The 18,490-nt window shown below is 46.1% G+C and overlaps 1 protein-coding gene across 3 annotated transcripts in view; it reads left to right on the top strand.

Moving 5' to 3' along the window:
• atrnl1b (attractin-like 1b) overlaps positions 1-18,490 on the top strand; it is a 1,095,064-nt gene that overhangs the window by 294,203 nt on the left and 782,371 nt on the right. For all 3 annotated transcript variants that reach the window (XM_038774130.1, XM_038774131.1, XM_038774132.1), the window contains exon 16: positions 8,479-8,692. In XM_038774130.1, the coding sequence (XP_038630058.1) occupies positions 8,479-8,692 (214 nt within the window). The remainder of the gene's footprint in view (positions 1-8,478; positions 8,693-18,490) is intronic.

Genomic DNA, 18,490 nt, shown 5'->3' with positions numbered 1-18,490 from the left:
GAGGTCTGACTTCTCAACTTCCTTCCTAACTCCCTATATTCTGCTTTCAGGACCATATTCCATTTTTTATCCATGTTGTTGGTGCCAATGACCACTGGCTGTTCACCTTCCCCCTCCAGAATTACCTGGAACCGCTCTGAGACATCCTTGACCCTAGCACCAGGGAGGCGGCGTACCATCCTAGCGTCTTGTTTGCTGCTGCAAAAATGCATATCGATTCCCCTTACATTCGAATCCCCTATAACTACTGCATTCCCACACTCTTTGCTCCTCCCCTCTGCAACAGAACCAACCATGGTGCAACAAATTTAACTGTTCTTGCTTTCCCCGAGAGGTTATTCCTCTTTACAGTATTAACTAGTAACTGGTAATAACCGTCAGACTTGCTTGACTTATGAAAGGTAGTGGGCCGGGTCGGTGAATCGCCGGGGGGGGGGAGGGTGGTGTGAATCCCGCCCCTGCTGGCTGCTGAATTCTCCGGCACCGGGGATTTGGCGGAAGCGGGAATCGGGCCTCGCCGGCTGCTGGCAGTGCCTCCCCCCCCCCCCCCAACCTGGCGATTCTCCAGCCCGCGATGGGCCGAGTGGCTGCCCGTTTTAGGCTGGTCCCGCCGGCGTAAATTACAACAGGTACTTAGCGGTGTGACCTGGCTGCGCGGGCGGCCTCCGGGTTCCTGAGGGGGGCGCGGGGGGATCTGGCACCAGGGAGTGCCCCCACGGTGGCCTGGCCCGCGATCGGGGCCCACCGATCTGCGGGTGGGCCTGTGCTGGGGGGGGGGCATTCTATTCCTCCGCGTCGGCCGCTGCACCGGCCAGCGGAGGCCCTTCGGCGCCGGTTGGCGTGGCACAAACCACTCTGGTGTCGCCTCGCCCCTGAAGGCGGCCCAACGCCGGACTGGTTCACGCCACTCCTTCGTGCCGGAGTTGCCCGCCCCAAAGGAGGAAATTGCTGAGGCCTTGACAAAAATCTTTGGATCCTCACTGTCTTCAGGTGATGTCCCGGAAGACTGGAGAATAGGTAATGTTGTTCCTTTGTTTAAGAAGGGTAGCAAGGATAATCCAGGGAACTACAGGCCGGTGAGTCTTACGTCAGTGGTAGGGAAATTACTGGAGAGAATTCTTCGAGACAGGATCTACTCCCATTTGGAAGCAAATGGACGTATTAGTGAGAGGCAGCACGGTTTTGTGAAGGGGTGGTCGCGTCTCACTAACTTGATAGAGTTTTTCGAAGAGGTCACAAAGATGATTGATGCAGGTAGGTCAGTGGATGTTGTCTATATGGACTTCAGTAAGACCTTTGACAAGGTCCCTCATGGTAGAGTGGTACAAAAGGTAAAGTCACACGGGATCAGGGGTGAGCTGGCAAGGTGGATACAGAACTGGCTAGGCCATAGAAGGCAGAGAGTAGCAATGGAAGGGTGCTTTTCTAATTGGAGAGTTGTGACTAGTGGTGTTCCGCAGGGATCAGTGCTGGGACCTTTGCTGCTCATAGTATATATAAATAATTTTGAGAAAAATGTAACTGGTCTGATTAGTAAGTTTGCAGACGACACAGAGGTTGGGGGAATTGCGGATAGCGATGAGAAAGGGGCAACACAGGTGGAGAAAGTAGTCAAGAAGGCATACTACATGCTTGCCTTCATTGGCCGAGGCATTGAGTATAAGAATTGGCAAGTCATGTTGCAGCTGTATAGAACCTTAGTTAGGCCACACTTGGAGTATAGTGTTCAATTCTGGTCGCCACACTACCAGAAGGATCTGGAGGCTTTAGAGAGGGTGCAGAAGAGATTTACCAGGATGTTGCATGGTATGGAGGGCATTAGCTATGAGGAGCGGTTAAATCAACTCGGTTTGTTGTCACTGCAACGACGGAGGTTGAGGGCGATCTGATAGAGGTCTACAAAATTATGAGGGGCATAGACAGAGTGGATAGTCAGAGGCTTTTCCTCAGGGTAGAGGGGTCAATTACTAGGGGGCATAGGTTTAAGGTGCGAGGGGCAAGGTTTAGAGGAGATGTACGAGGCAAGTTTTTTACACAGAGGGTAGTGTGTGCCTCGAACCCGCTTCCGGAGGAGGTGGTACAAGCAGGGACGATAGTGACATTTAGGGACATCTTGACAAATACATGAATAGAATGGGAATAGAGGGATACGGACACAGGAAGTGTAGAAGATTGTAGTTTAGTAGGGCAGCATGGTCGGCAGGGGCTTGGAGGGCCGTAGGGCCTGTTCCTGTGCTGTACTTTTCTTTGTTCTTCGTTCTTTGTTCTTTGACCCTAAGTTCACAGTAGGCTGTCAGCAGTGTACGCAGCTGCATGGTTGCCTTTCCGGCTGTGGCAATGGTGTTCCGTGATTGCCACCCCAACCCCACAGCTAATCTCCTGCCCCCCCCCCCCCCCCTCCCTCCCCCCCCCCCCCCCCCCCCCCCCCCCCTCCCTCCCCCCCCCCCCCCCCCCCCCCCCCCCCCCCCCCCCCCCCCCCCCCCCCCCCTACTTCTCTGGGCCCTGGTAGAAGCCCTCAGCCAGCAGCGCAACTGTCTGCAAACAATGGCCATGTTTAGACACTTTCCTTACCTGCTCTCTCAGCAGCCGTGACGCCAGTTTCATGGTTTTTAAAAAAGCACAAGTAAACTGCGTCGTCGGGAACTCAGCCCACCAGAGGCGGAGAATTGCGGAGGCCCGCTAATGACATGCAGACGGTATTTCCTGTCCATGCGTTCCGGACCGCATTTACTCTGCTCTCGAGGTGACGGAGAATTGTGATTTGGAGTCAAATCGGACCGTGATTTTGCCGTCGGAATCTAATCTCTGCCCAACCGCGTTTTCCGATTTCAGCGTTGGCCAACGGAGACTCTCGCCCACTGTGTTTTGAAAATATCAAATTGGATTAAATTGCCCATTTGGCCAGTGAGTTACAGATCTTACCAATCCTGTCGCGGCCAAAACTTCCCATTTTCATTCAAGTTCTTTCATTAGTTATTTTAGTGCCTCTTGTTACCATTCTACTTGCAGAAGAAATAGCTTCTCCGTATTCGCTGTATCAAAACTCCTCATAATTTTGAATGCCTGTTAGGTCTCCCCATAATCCTCTCTGTCTTGAGGAGGACAATCCTGGCTTCCCCAATTTTTCCATATAATCTCTCCTCTGTACCCTCTGTAAGGTCATGATGTCCTTCCTGAAATCTGATACCCAGAATTGCATATAGTATCCAGCTGAGCTATGAACTGAAATTTGTACAGGTTTGGCATGGTAGCCTTATCTTCGATGCCCCTATTTACAAAGTCAGATATTCATAGGATTTCTTAACTGCCTTATCAACTTGCCCTGCCATCTTTAAAGATTTGTGAATATGCACCCTCAGCTCCCTCTGTTCTTGCAACCCCCCTCAAAATAGTACTATTTAGTATTGTACAGCCGATACATGCTGTTTCTCCTAAAGTGCATCTCTTCATATTTAATCACAATGAATTGTGATATCTGTTATGTTAATTTATTAACCATTCTTTGAAAGTACAACAATTGCCAAGCGACAGTATCACATTGATTCTCTGTCTCTTTAATCAAAGAAGTCAGTCAAGTTAACAGTCACACAAATTATCTTTTGACTGTTCTTTAAGTACCTGTGCTTCTGCAAGTGAGAATGAATTTTATCCTTGCTAATGGTCTTGAGTAATTTTCCCACCAGTGACATTAGATATTACTACATTTATTCCTCTCCTTTTTCTTGAACAGGTGCACAACATTTGCAATCCGCCAGTCCTTTGGCACAACTCCCGCATTCAAGGAGGATTTAAAAATTGTGACTAGAGCTTCTGCTATCTCCACCCTCGCTTCCCTCAGCAACCTAGGATTTTTCCCATCTGAACTGTCATTTAGTAATTTTGTCCACCTATTTAGTAACTGTTTTAATTTTATCCTATCAATCCCCATAATTCCTTCTCTTCTATATTAATCTCCCGCTTAACATTATTGTTGTATTCCTGAACAGTACAATTTTAAATGAAACAACATTAAGGGTGTGAGATTTTAAGCATTAAACCCTGTCAGTTGAAGTACTGTACATTCCTAAATTTATTTATCGCAAATGAAACAACTTCAAAAATAATTTGAAATATATAAAGGAAATATGCTACTTCTTTCTCCTTGCCTCTCCCGCTAAATAGTTTCGCTAATTTTCGGGCAGTTCGAGATATATAGTAAGAAAAAACATCTCTCTCAGCCTTGCTAGAAGAAAAATAATATTAAGGAGGAATAGTTGAGAGAACATATGCCGGAAATCAAAAGTCCAGCCAATTGAGGAAACAAGAAAAATAAGAGATGTTCGAAAAAGTCTGGAGGTAACGGAACAGAGATCTTAACAGAGATCTGGGATCTTAACGAGAGTTGAAAAGGCATTTTCGTGAGAGGCCAGAAAGATATCTGCAGTAGTGCTAAGTTTTCTGAGAAATTACTACAGTTTTCAAGCTATTATTTGAAATAATTGTGTCATTTGTGCATGATTTAATAGAAGATTTGAAAGTGTGATTCCTGAAAGGGAAGTTTGAAATCACTCGTGTGGAAACCGAAGTTCAGTGAGACCAGGTGTCTATGGAATAAGAATCATTTGGGGGAAGTTTGAATACATCCACAAACATTCACTTATGGTTCAGAGTGGAGTTTTATTTGACCACAGTCATCTTGTGTGCTCAAAAGGGACTTTGTGTTAATGAGACTCATTTGTAGATTAAGATGTACTTTGTAATCCGTGTTGATCTTAAAACCTGTGTGTAATTGTTAAGCTGAGGGGAGGCATATTGTACCATAATCCCATTTTTCATGTTTCATTTTTTTTTTCTTGTTATCAAAACTAATTAGCAGTCTTTTGACTCTGTTCCTCCACGTTTTATAAAAAGTAAAATTAAAGTTACGGGGAGGGATTCTCCGTCCCGGCAGCCGGCCAATGGGGTTTCCCATTGTCGGCACCCCCACGCTGTCGCGAAATCCGCGGGTGTGTGTGCTGCCGGCGGGACGGAGGATATTGCTGATGGAGAATCCAGCCCAGAGTCTTTTGAGCCAGGGTTCTATTTTGGGATCTTCCAGCCCAGTTATAATATCAACTAGGATCGTAACAACATGAATTCATCATGGCCAGGTAGCTTAGTTTCCACTCATGCCCATGTTTAATCAAGATATCTGTTATAGCCACTATATCATAACCCTATGGAGAAACTTGTTTGTGTAGCTGATCAACTCTATTTCCAACAGCTCTTGCATTAACACATGTGCATTCCAATAGTGTTGGCTGTGGCTTAGTTGACAGAACACTTGCCTGAGTGAGAAAAGTTGAGGGTTCAAGCCCCACTCTAGGATTTCAGCAGAAAAGTCAAGATTGACATTCAAGTGCAGTACTGAAGTATTGAGGGGATTCTATATTAGGAGTTGCCATCTTTCAGATGAGTTGTTAAACTGAGGCACCATCTGCCCCCTTGGGTTAATGTAAAACACTGTTTTGAAGATGAGTAGGTCATGTATCCTCGTCAAGAGTTATTCCTTAATCAATTAACATCATCTCATGGCTTGTGGGAATTGGCTGCCATGTTTTCTACATTCTACAAGGGGCAGCACAGTAGCATAGTGGTTAGCACAGTTGTTTCACAGCTCCAGGGTCCCAGGTTCGATTCCCGGCTTGGGTCACTGTCTGTGCGGAGTCTGCACGTTCTCCCCGTGTGGGCGTAGGTTTCCCCTGGGTGCTCCGGTTTCCTCCCTCGGTCCAAAGATGTGCCAGTTAGGTGGATTGGCCATGCTAAATTGCCCTTAGTATCCAAAAAAGATTAAGTGAGGTTACTGGGTTATGGGGGTATGGTGGAGGTGTGGGTGGGGTAGGGTGCTCTGTCCAAGGGCCGATGCAGACTCGATGGGCTGAATGGCCTCTTTCAGCACTGTAAATTCTATGATTCTATGATGATTACAAATGCATCTACACTTCACAACTACTCCATTAGATGTAAAGTCCTTTGGGACAGTGGTGGTCGTAAACGGTGCTACATAAATTGAATTATTTTCTTTTACTTGTTTTTGTTTCTTTGCTCCATTTAATTCCTGCTTCATTATTCCTTATTCTACTGATGTTAGTTGCCCCCCGTCTAATTTTCCATGCACCTTGTCTCTCAATTCTGTAGGTGCATCATGGTGCCCTTCCTCCCTTGACTAGTGTCGATAATGAAATGCTTTGCCCATTTAGCTTCCTATTTCCAGCATTGAGTTCATCCATGTAAGAAATATTGCAGCTAGATATAGAACAAAACTGACAATATGCTGGCCAAAAATGTTATTTAAACTGTTCTACCTTGATTTTAAAATTCTCATCCTTGCTTTCGAATCCCTACAGGACCTCTCTCCTCTTTATCTCTGTATCTCCCCCAGTGCTGCAACCCACCGAGATAACTGTACACCTGTAATTCTGGGTCCTTGAATTTCTATGGTTTTAATTGGTGTATCATTGGTGGTGTGCCTCCAGCTGCCTGGACCCCAAGCTCTGACATTGCCTTTGCAAACCTCCAACCCTCTGCTTCTCTTTCCTTCTTGAAAATGCTCCTTAAAGCCTTCTTCTTTGACCAAGCTTTTTGTTGTCTACCCTAGTATCCCCTAATACGACTGGTGTCAAATTTTGTTCGACAGTTCTCCCGTGAAGTGCCTTGGGTTGTTTTATGATATTAAAGATGAGGAACAAATTTGTCATAAATTTACAAAAATTGTAAACATCAAGAGTGCTTACAAGTTGAACTAGCAGCGAAAAAGTTAGAACTCCAACAACAAGTCAATTCAATGACTGTGTGACATTTCACATTCATGATGTGCCTTGAAACTGTTCCATACAGCCAATCAGTACATGTCCTCCTCACTCAGGTAGACTTTGCCATATGTTGAATATCATAGGTTTTCGCAGTACAGAATTTGTGCTTGGCAGTACTTTGCGTTTTGCCCTTCAAAAGTGCCTACATGGCTTTCCATAAGCAGTGGTGCTCTGGGTTTTGAAGGAAATGGGTGCTTAATTTTACCTGGAGTGTAACCGAGGTGATGCAGCAAACTTGGTGTATAACTCATTTGCCCGAGGCAAGTAAGTGAAGAATTGATAAGAACCTCCTGAGAACATTCACTACGAAACTAACTTGAACATTTTCCATTCTTCAAACAATCCTCTCTGACTGAATTTGTGAATTTAATATAAACAGTGGGCAGTTTTGCTCTTTGAACTGTGCTCATGCAAAATTATTTTGATCTTTTCACCCAGAAAAGCAACTAAACTTTAATTACATTGCCTGGGCTAGATTCTCATTTGAGTTTTGTGGTAGACTTTGTGCTTATTCTACTGTGACATTGTGTTTTAATTTTAGTACTTAACATTTTGAATGATACTCCAACATGGCAAACTAAGGATTTGAGACATAATTTTGCTTTGCTTACTTGATAAATCTGCTATTGAAGCCTGATGTATTCTGCATTGTTAAGGGTTGGGGATGATGTATTTAATTTAGAGTCTAAACAGATGTTTGATGCAATAGTTTTAACGGATCTATGGGCCTGGATTCTCCGATCTGGTCAAGCTCTGATGCCGGCGTCAAAAGCAGCGCGAGCGACTCCGGTGTCAAAGGGCCTCCAGGCCCTGACATTGGCCCCTTCCTAGGGGGCTAGTATGGCGCCGGAGTGGTGTCCGCTGGTCCGGTGTTCGAACACCGGCACGCCACGGCCGGCGTGGGTCCGTGCATGCGCTTGGTTGCTGTCTCCGTGCTGGCCCCCGGGCAATATGGCAGAGCCCCACAGGGCCCGGCAGGGTGGAACATAGTCCCTCCACAGAATTAGCCCGCCCACCGATCGGCAGGCCCCGATCGCGGGCATGGGCACTGTGGATGCCCTCCCTGGAGTCGGATCCCCCCACCCCCCCGACCAGGACAGCCCTCGCAGCCGGAACTCCGAGGTCCCGCCGGGTAGGACCATACATAACCCACGCCGGCGGGACTCAGCCGAACCCGGCGGGCACTCAGCCCGTCGAGGCGCGGAGAATCGCTGGGGGGGGGGGGGGGGAGGCGGAGTCGCTTTCAGTGGTTCAATGGCCTCCGACCGGCGTGGCGGCGACTTCGCGGGTGCGATTTGCACCGATTCTCCGGTCGCCGGAGCGGCATGGCGCGATTCTCCGACCCGCTGCGGGATCGGAGAATCCTGGCCATGAAATGTCAAACATGCCAGTTAATATTTCTGAAGTGGAACACAGTGGAAATATTCTGCCTATTGCTGTAAATTGGAGCCAGGAGTCTATCTTGGAGCAGAATATAATGAGTAAACTAGTAACTGCCATGCACACAGAATGTGTTCCAATAAGTTACAATCAGTTAGAGTTTTAAGGAAAAAAACAATAAAACTGAGCATTACCAGAGCAGTATTGATTTGGCACGTGTGTAACTAAAGGGCTAATTGTTCCTTCTCTTTTGTCATTGTTATGATAGAGAATATCACCTTGGGTTGGATTGCGCAAGATCAACATCTCCTACTGGGGTTGGGAAGATATGTCACCATTTACTAACACTACTCTGCAGTGGCTTCCTGGTGAACCCAATGACTCTGGCTTCTGTGCATATCTAGTAAAAGCTGAAGTTGCTGGATTGAAGGCTTATGCGTGCACTGAAATGGCTGATGGTTTGGTTTGTGAAAAACCTGTGGGTAAGTTTTGAATTTACCTCAATGTACAAATGTTCACCGTGAAATTATTTTAATATTGTTAACACAAGTACAAGATAAATTAGAAAAATAAACAGTAAATGGGGTATGTGATACATACACAATTTATTTAAGGTTGTAAAGCCATAAAGGGCAAGATTTCTACCGTATGCTATTGATGGTGAAGTTGTAAACTCCTGTATGAACCACCTTGTGACAGCTAGAAGTTCTTCAAACTTACTATTTGTGACAAATTGCATCTATCTGGTTGACATGCTGAATTATATTTTTGTATATTATGTGGTGAATGTGTCGTTATTTTTTGTCTGCATTGTCCCACACAAGTGACCATTTGACCAGTTAAGCTACTTTTTCAAATTAGCCAGATGATGGATTTCACTGTCATTTCTGGATACCAGTAGAACAAAAATTGCCGAGTGAAAAAGAAAGCCTGTATAAAATATTATCCAACTATGCTCCTTGGCTGGCAGTTTTTAAGAAAGAGGACAAAAACAAAAATGCCTTGAAATATCAGCAGCCAGATTCTCCGTTCCTAAGACTAAGTGTTGACGCCGGGGCAGGATACGTGGAGTTCTATGACAGCAAAACTGGCGCCTCACCTGGACCAATTCACTGACTGTTGAGGGGTTAGCACTGGTGCCACATGGAACACGATTGATTCTGATGGAAAACGGTGTCAAATTCGCCGGAGTCAGGATTGGCAATCGAGAAGCTGACAAGCTGCAACCGTACATTAACACTTCACTCTCTGCACAGTCATCCCAACCAGCAAGATGGCACTGGTGGCGCTGGAGCGTGCCCATCCCGTTGATGGGCCGGCTGGGGCCAGAAGGTACCTAGAGGAGTGGCCTAGGGGACACCCATATGACCCATCGCACTAAGTTCACAGTGGGCAATCAGCAGTGTGCGCAGCCACATGGCTACTTGGCAGGTTGCGGCAATGGTGTTCTGTGCCCATCCTCCATGATCCCACAGCCCAATTCGTGGTCAATGCTGCTACTCCACCCCCCCCTACCCCCGGCTTTGGTAGAAGCCACTCGGCCAGCGGCACAACTGTTAGCACGCTATGGCGATGTCGAACACTTTCCGTACTCCCTCTCTCCCCCTCATCGGCCACGTCTCCTGCTTCACAATTGTTGAAAGCACAAGTGAATCTCGGCGTCGGATATTCCCCCCATTGGAGGTGGAGGATCACGGAGGCCCCAGAGAATACTGGGTCAGACCTGCTAATGATATGCCAACAGCGTTTACTGTTCATGCGGAGTGGCGCACTGATGCCGCTGTAGAGGCACAGGAGAATTGTGATTTAGCGTAAACCAGGCGCCTGTCACAATTTCGGTATCAAAACCGATTCTCTGCCTAATCGCATTTTGCGATTCTGCCGTCGGCCTATTGAGAATCCCACCCCCGAAATTTATAAACTGCTTCCTCTGTTTTGCATTCCTGTGCACTCCCACTTCTGGTTCAAACACCAATTCTGAGGAGCTCATGAGTTTTAGAATTTCAAAGGTCAAGGTTGGGATTCTCCATCCCGCAAGCCCGCGCTGGCAGTGGGATCCTTTGTTCCGGCAGCCTGCCAATGGGGTTTCCCATTCTGGCCGTCCCATGGCGTCGGTAACCCATGGGCGTGGATGCGCTGCCGACGAAGCGGAGGATCCTGCCGACGGAAAATCCTGCTGCAAGGTGATCTGCTTCAACCACCTCCACCCATATCTTTATCCTGACGCTGTGCCATTCGACACCTTCTCCCTTACTTCCCATCCAGCCCTTATGAAGTTGCTCTTCTCTAAGCCTTATGCCTTGTGCTTCCTTTCTTGTTAACTGTATTTATTCAGCCAAATGCTCTCTCCTGTCCTCAATGGCAACCTATCTTGCAGCTCTGATCCTCCAACTTTCAAACTGTCATTAATGCTCTCCCGTGACAAAATTCTCCTTCTTTCCCATAACCACCTTTTCTGTAACTCCCTCTTTATAGCCTTTCAATCTTGTTTCTATTTACCTGCAACACCCTGATCAAAGTTATTAATCTAATGCGAAGTGAGTGAAACTGTATTGCACTGTTTTGCACATCCTCCTTAAACCTTCTTTGGTATTTGACAAAATTGATCCCGCTCTGCATCTTCATCATCTCTTCACTGCAGTCAGCTCCTTTAGACCCATCTAGCATGCTTTCAGTTTTATCGATGTAATCCTACTGTGACAATATTATTCACAGGCACAGTGTTAGCTTTCACCTGTCACCCCAAGCTTTATATCTTTGTAACCACTTACATCTTTTTGATCCATCTATCCCAAGAAAGAATTTCCTTCACCTTAACCTCAAGGAGACCGATGTGAACCCTGTTTAGCTGTCGCCCAACGACATGCTTTCTCCTAACATACTTAACATAATATACATAACATAATATACATAACATACATTAACCTAACATACATAACAGCATCTAACATACTTTCTCCCTCCATCTCTAAGTGCTCTGTGGACAGAGACAGTGCACAGTCTTGACACTGTGTTTGATTCTGAACTGTTTGACTGCATTAGTTTCCTACTCCCTAGCCCATCTGCCTTTTTGCTCTGAACCTTTCACTCTCTAGTGATAACCTTCATAACATTTGCTGACTGCTAACCCATCTCCCACCAGTATGAAATACTTGCAGGTCCACACCATTGTCAGTTCTAGCCTTGTTCCCTGCTATCCTGCTGAGTTGTGTTGTTTAGAAAGTTGACAGAATTATAGACAACTGCAACCTATACCTCATGGCCTGACATATCCCATCACTCTAACATTAACATCAAGCTGGGGATCAATCCTGGTTCTATGAAGAGTGTAGGAGGGCATTCCAGGAGCAGTACCAGACATACCTAAAAATAAGATGTCAACGTACTGAAGTTCCCACACAGGACTACTTGTGTACCAGAGCTAGGTGATCCCACAGCTCGTGGATCAGATCTAAGCTCTGTAGTCCACATCTAATTGGGAATGATGGCAGACAATTAAACAGCCATTTGGAGAAGGAGGCTCCAAAATATCCACATCCTCAAAGATGGGGGAGCCCAACACATCAGTGCAAAACACAAGGTTGAAGCATTTGCAACTGTCTTCAGCCAGATGTGCCGAGTGAAGGCTCTATCTTGGCTTCGTTCTGCGGCCCCCAGCATCACAGATGTCACTCTTCAGCCAATTCGATTCACTCCACGTGATATCAAGAAATGACTAAAGGCTCTGGATAATGGAAAGGCTATGGGCTCTGGCAACATTCTGGCAAAGAAGTGAAGACTTGTGAAATAGCCATGCCCCTAGCCAAATTGTTCCTGTACAGCTACAACACAGACATCTACCTGAAAATTGTGGAAAATTGCCCAGGTATATCCTGTCCATAAAAAGCAGGACAAATCCAACCCAGACAATTACCACCCTATCAGCCTACTCTTGATCTCCAACAAAATGATGGAAGGCGTTATTGGCAGTGCTATCAATCAACACTCACTCAACAATAACCTGTTCACTGCCGTTCAGTTTGGCTTCCACCACCTCAGCTCTTGACCTTCTTACATCTTTGATCCAAACCTGACAAAATAGCTGAGCACCAGAAATGAGGTAAGGTGAGTGATTACCCTTAATATCAAGCAGTCAGTGGGAGTCAAGGAGAAAACACTTTGCTGGTTGGAGTCAAACCGAGCACAAAGGAACATGGTTTGTGGTTATGAGAGGTCAATCATCTCAGTTCCAGGATATCACTGCAGGAATTCTACAGGGTAATATCAAATGCCCAACCATCTTCAGCTGTTGCATAATTGACCCCTTACCTCCATCATAAAGATCAGAAATGGGGATGTTTCTGATGATTGCACAATGTTCAGCACCATTTGCAACTCCTCAAATATTGAAGAAGTCTGTGTCCATATGCAGCAGACCTGGGCAACATTTAGGCTTTGGCTGACAAGTGGCAAGTAATAATAGGGCCACACAAATTGACTATCGCTAACAAGGAGAGAATCTGATCATTTCCCTATGACAGTTGGCATTACCATCACTGAATCTCCCACTGTCAACATCCTGGGGGGTTTACCATTAACCAGAAACAGAACTAGATCAGCCATTTAAACACCGTGGGTACAAGAGCAGGTCAGAGGCTAGGTATTTTGCAAAGAGTAACTCACTTCTTCACTTTAGTCAGGAATGTGATGAATGCTCTGCACTTGCCCAGATGAGTGCAGCTCCAACAACACTTGAGGCTCGACACCATCCAAGACAAAGCAGTCCATTTGATTGGCACCCCATTCACCACCTTCAACAACCACTCCCTCCATCAGCAATGCACAGTGACAGAAGTACCATCTACATAATGCACTGTAGCAACTCGACCAAGATTGCATTGACAGCAGCTTCCAACCCCTCAACATCAACTCCCTAGAAGGATAATGGCAGCTGATACATGGAACCACCATAATCTGCAAGTACTGCTCCAAGCCATGCGCCATCCTGGCTTGGAACTATATCACTGTTCCTTCACTGTTGCTGGGCCAAACGCCTGGCGTACCCTCTCTAACAGCACTGTGGGTGTACCTACACCACATGGACTACAGCAGTTCAAGGAGATGGCTCACATGCACCTTTGCAAGGATAATTAGTGATAGACAATAAATACTGGCCTTGTCAATGGCGCCCAGATCTTGTGAAACAATAAATAAAATAGCAATACCGCGGCTGCAAGAGCAGCTCAGAGGCTGGCAATTCTACGGTAAGTTGCTTGTCTCATCACTCCCCTCAAGCTTGTTCACCATCTATAAGATGCAAGTCAGGAGTGTGATGACATACTCTCCACTTGCCTGGATGAGTGCAGCTCCAACAATACTCAAGAAATTTGACACCATTCAGAACAAAATAGTCGCCTTGATTGGCACCCCATCCACCACCTTTAATATTCACTCCCTCCACCAGTGACATGCAGTGGCAGCAGTGTGTTCAATGTAGAAGATGCACTGCATAATGCTCCTTTGACAGTACTCTCCAAATACATGACCTCCACCACCTAGAGCAACAAGGACAGCAGAGATATAGGAACACAGGCACTTGCAAGGTCCCCTTCAAGCCACACACCATCCAACTTGGAAGTGTGCCACTCTTCCTTCACTGTCACTGGGCCAAAATCCTAGAACTCCTTTCCTAACAGCACTGTGGGTGTGCCTACACAATAAGGACTGCAGCGGTCAAAGAAGGTCCCACTTACCTTGGGTTGGGCGATGAGTTCTAGCATGGCCTGCAATGCCCACATGCTGTGAAAGAAAAAAGAAAAATATAACTTGTCTAAATTTCTATTTCGCACTGTCAAATTATCACTGGCTACTTCTCTACCCATGTATCCATTTCAAAAATCTTGACTCCATTTACAAATCTCCCAAGCGCCTCATTTTATCTTATCCCTGAAATGTCATTACTCTCACTGTGTTCCTGTATAAGGCCTCTACTCTCTTATTCGCCTCTTTACGAGTCTTGTTTTTCCTCACTCTATTTTCATCTGTAGAGCCCAGGCTTTTCCGCCTGCATGCAAGAACATTCTCCACAAGCTTCTGCCTTACTGACTCCATCCCTCTTTCAAAAGCATTCTCTACACCTACCTCTATGATTTTCCTACCAGTCACCCCGCTATTCCCCCAATCATTTCTTTTTTTTTTATTTTAATTTTTTTTTATTTTATAAATTTAGATTACCCAATTATTTTTTCCAATTAAGGGGCAATTTAGTGTGGCCAATCCACCTACTCTGCACATTTTTGGGTTGTGGGGGTGAAACCCACGCAGACACGGGGAGAATGTGCAAACTCCACACGGACAGTGACCCAGAGCCGGGATCGAACCTGGGACCTCAGCGCCGTGAGACAGCTGTGCTAACCACTAGGCCACCGTGCTGCCCTGCCCCAATCTTTTCTTAATTTCTTTTGGTCTCCGATGTCACCGGTAGCACTTGGGACACATACTGTGCTGTTGTATAATTTCATGTAGAATTTGGTGCCATTTGAGATGATTATACTCAATTTGGGTCAGGGTTAGTTTTGAAGATTCCATGGTTGCTTTTACTGTGTAATAGTTTCATATTTTCTCAAGTCAAAAGATTACAAATTAGAACTTTGGAGTTTCTGTAATTTTATTCTTTCATGGGATGTAGTCATTGCTGGCTAGCCAGTATTTATTGCCCATCCCTAATTTCCTTTGAGAAGACAATGGTGAGCTGTCTTCTTGAACCGTTGTCGGATACCCAGTGTTGTTCGGAAGGGATTTCCAGTATTTTGACCCAGCGACAGTGAGGGAATGGCAATATAGTTACAAGTCACAATGGTGTGTGACTTGGAGGGGAACTTGTAGGTGGTGGTATTCCCAAGCATCTGCTGCTCATGTCCTTCTAGAAGGTAGAGATCACACGTTTGGAAGTTGCTGTCGAAGGAACCTTTGTGAATTTCTGCAGTGCATCTTCTAAATGGTATACACTGCTGCCACTATGTCAGTGGTGGAGGGAGTGAATTTTTAAGGTTGTGGATGGGGTGCCAATCAAACAGGCTGCTTGGCCCTGGATTATATCAAGTTTCTTGAGTGCTGTTTTCGCTACGCTCATTCAGGCAAGTGGAACATATTCAATTACACTTGTGCATGTGGAGAGTGGACAAGATTTGGGAAGTCAGGACGTGAGTTAGTGTCTGCTGGATTCCCATCCTCTGACATGCTCTTGCAGTCACAGTATTTATATGGCTGGAATGAGGTCAGGAGCTGAGTGGGCCTGGCAGAACCAAAATTTACCTGAAAGATGTGACAATCTGTTTTGGAGATTCTTCAGAAAGTGCTCATGAGGACCAAAATCATGACAAATTGTAACGTGCCTGATATGCTTTCAACAATATATTGGACTAACATTTAAAGCTTCATTTTGTACTCTAGAGGGCAGACTTACACTTCAAAACTTTGAACTATTTTTTCAAAGCTTTCTCACTGACAATGCACCATTCCAACTCTAATTTTGTCCTAATTTAATAACATTGCCACTTTGTCCATAGGAAATTGGAAATACATTTTTGAATCATAATTAGACAGTTGACATTGAAAATATCTAAAACACAGGATTTGTTTGATGTACCCGCCAAATTGTCCATTCATATTAAGTAGTGATTACTTTGTGCAGCAGTGTATACATTGTGTGTGTTCGTGTAGATCCGGTGGCTGTCATATATGGAAATATTTTCCTTCATGTTGGCATGAATATTGCAACAATCAAATCCATAAACTATTTATCTAAGGATCTTGGACACTGAATCTGTTTAAATGTAAGAATTGTCAAGGATGAGAAGATGCCAGTTGTCCATTCAAGCCCATTAACTCTCCCAATGACATCTAATTGCGTTTTGAGTAATTTCAGTGTTTTCGTCCCAGATACCCACTCGGTGTCTGGACTGGGTGCTGGTCCCCTCACAGGTGCACACACCCACCCAAGGTCGCGGAAATATCCCTGGGATTTTGGCTGCTATGCCCGTGGTGCTGGTCCCTGCAGTGTTTATGCACAGTGTCCAGCCATCACGGTCTGATTGGTATGCCAGGCAATAACTCCAACATGCTAAGTGGCACGCCTACCCACAGGAATCCGCTTTGGAGGTATGAAGTGCTCAATTAACTTTGATTGCCAATTCCCTATTAGCAATAGCCTTCAGCCACACGGCCAGAGGCCTCTACAGTCAGTGGGAGTTATGGGTGGTCGGTCGGACAGGCAGGCAGGGGCTCGCATGCCCCTGTAACTACACCGGATGGGCTGGCACGGTCGGATGGAGATCCTGCAGGAGAATGGACATGGGGTCAGTGGGAGGGATTGGTCAGTCTGTTTGTCATGAACAACTCACGTGTGACAGGTCATCTGGGTGGGGGTTGGTGGACTCTTACCTCTGCGCCATACGCCAATCTCATCATCAGTGACCAATGCCACCCCTGTGACCTCCAAGGCTTGTTCCTCGTAGTGGGTGAGGACTCCGAACCCCCCATCTGGGCTCTCTCCCGTCTGTCGTGGGCCAACTTCTCCTACGGGAACACAAAGGAGGCACCGTGAGCTATACGCTTTGTTTCTCGCCGGGTTTATCGTGGGGATGGGTAGTATAGAGGGGGAATGGGGAGTATGTGGGGAGATTGGGAGCGGGCAGCGTAGGCGACACTGATGGACATGGGTGGGCCAGGGCACGGTACGGTGCTGGGTGCCAGGGAGCCCGTGCCAACTACCTATGAGATCGTTGACGGCACTGGGTGCTGGTCTTGGTCCCAGAGCTCAAGGCCACTGCCACTTCCTCCCAGACGATAGGCTGCCCTGTGGCTGACCCTTCGAGCTCCTCGGGGGAACAAGGAGTCCTGTCTGGTCTCGACCGCGTCCAACTATCTGGCCAGGTTGGCATCCCCGAATTGTGGGGCTGGTCTCCTTGAACTGTGTGGGGTTTGCTCTGCAGTTTATGTGCTGCTCCTCCTCAGTGGGGAGCTGGCTGGCGCGGTCCTGGCAAATCAGCTGGCAAGACTATAATTTGCGGAGGGAAGCCCGTGGGGCCTTGTGAAGTGGATCAATTAACATTTGATACTGGTGATGGCCTCGCCGGGTCGAGCATTGGGAAGATCGTGGCAGTTGCTGCTCGCTACCACACTTAGAAACTTAAATCGCGCCCTCTGCAACACAAAAGTACTGGAAAAATTAAACAAAATTATTCTAAACAGATTTCTTGCAACCATTGACTTTGTGGCAAAATTATTCAGAAACCAAAATGTAGTAAATGAAATATCTGCAGAGAAACTGACTCAAACATTATAGTCATGATGCCTGTAACTTGTAAATTTACCAATCACGCCTTCAGTATTTTAAATAAGGTTTTCAAACCATGCTTGAAAGAAGTAGTCTAGAACAGTCTGCTGAGTTCACAGACTTAAAATGTTAGCTCCTTCGAGCTGCAGTGTGAAACTCATGAGCTGACATAGAATTTCCTGCACCAAGGAACATAACGCTTCATCATAGAATCCCTACAGTGCAGAAGTAGGCCATTCAGCCCATCACGTCTATACCGACTGTCTGAAAGAGCACCCTGCCTCGGCCCAATCTCTACCCTATTCCTGTAACCTCATCTGGGGGCAATTTAGCATGGCCAATCCATCTATCCTGCACATCTTTGGACTGTGGGAGGAAACCGGAACACTCGGAGGAAACCCACGCAGACAGGGGAAGAATGTGCAAACTGTACACAGACAGTCACCCGAGGTCGGAATCGCACACAGATCTCTGGCGCTGTGAGGCAGCAGTGCTAACTACTGTGCCACTGTGCCTCCCCTTTAGTCTGTTTTTACCAAATGTTTTGATTTTGTGGTTTAAAAGGAGACAATTTCATTTTAGCAGAATAATGCAGTAGTTTTTCCTATTCCAACTGTTCAATAAAAACAACAAATCAACATTCTAACCATGAGCAATGATGATAATCTACAACAAAGAAGGACACACGTTTATGCAACGCCTTTCATATTCTCAGGACATCCTACAGCAGTTCACAGCCAATTAAGTGACTTTTGTTTTGTAGACAACTTTAACAATCAGATGTGCACCAAGAAGCTGCAAACACCAATACGAGGAATGACCAGCTAATCTGCTTTTAGTGGTGCTAGTTGAGTAATGAATGTTGTCCAGAACATAAAAGAGCTCTTCTATTCTTTAAACTGGGTGGTGAACTTTTAAGCCCCCCTGAACCGGCGAACTGGAACTTGGTTTAATGCCTGCTTTC

Source organism: Scyliorhinus canicula, chromosome 16 (assembly GCF_902713615.1).
Source record: "Scyliorhinus canicula chromosome 16, sScyCan1.1, whole genome shotgun sequence".
Classification (NCBI taxonomy): Eukaryota; Metazoa; Chordata; class Chondrichthyes; order Carcharhiniformes; family Scyliorhinidae; genus Scyliorhinus; species Scyliorhinus canicula.
The sequence above is the reverse complement of the archived record's forward strand: the minus strand, read 5'-3'. Positions and strand labels throughout refer to the sequence as shown.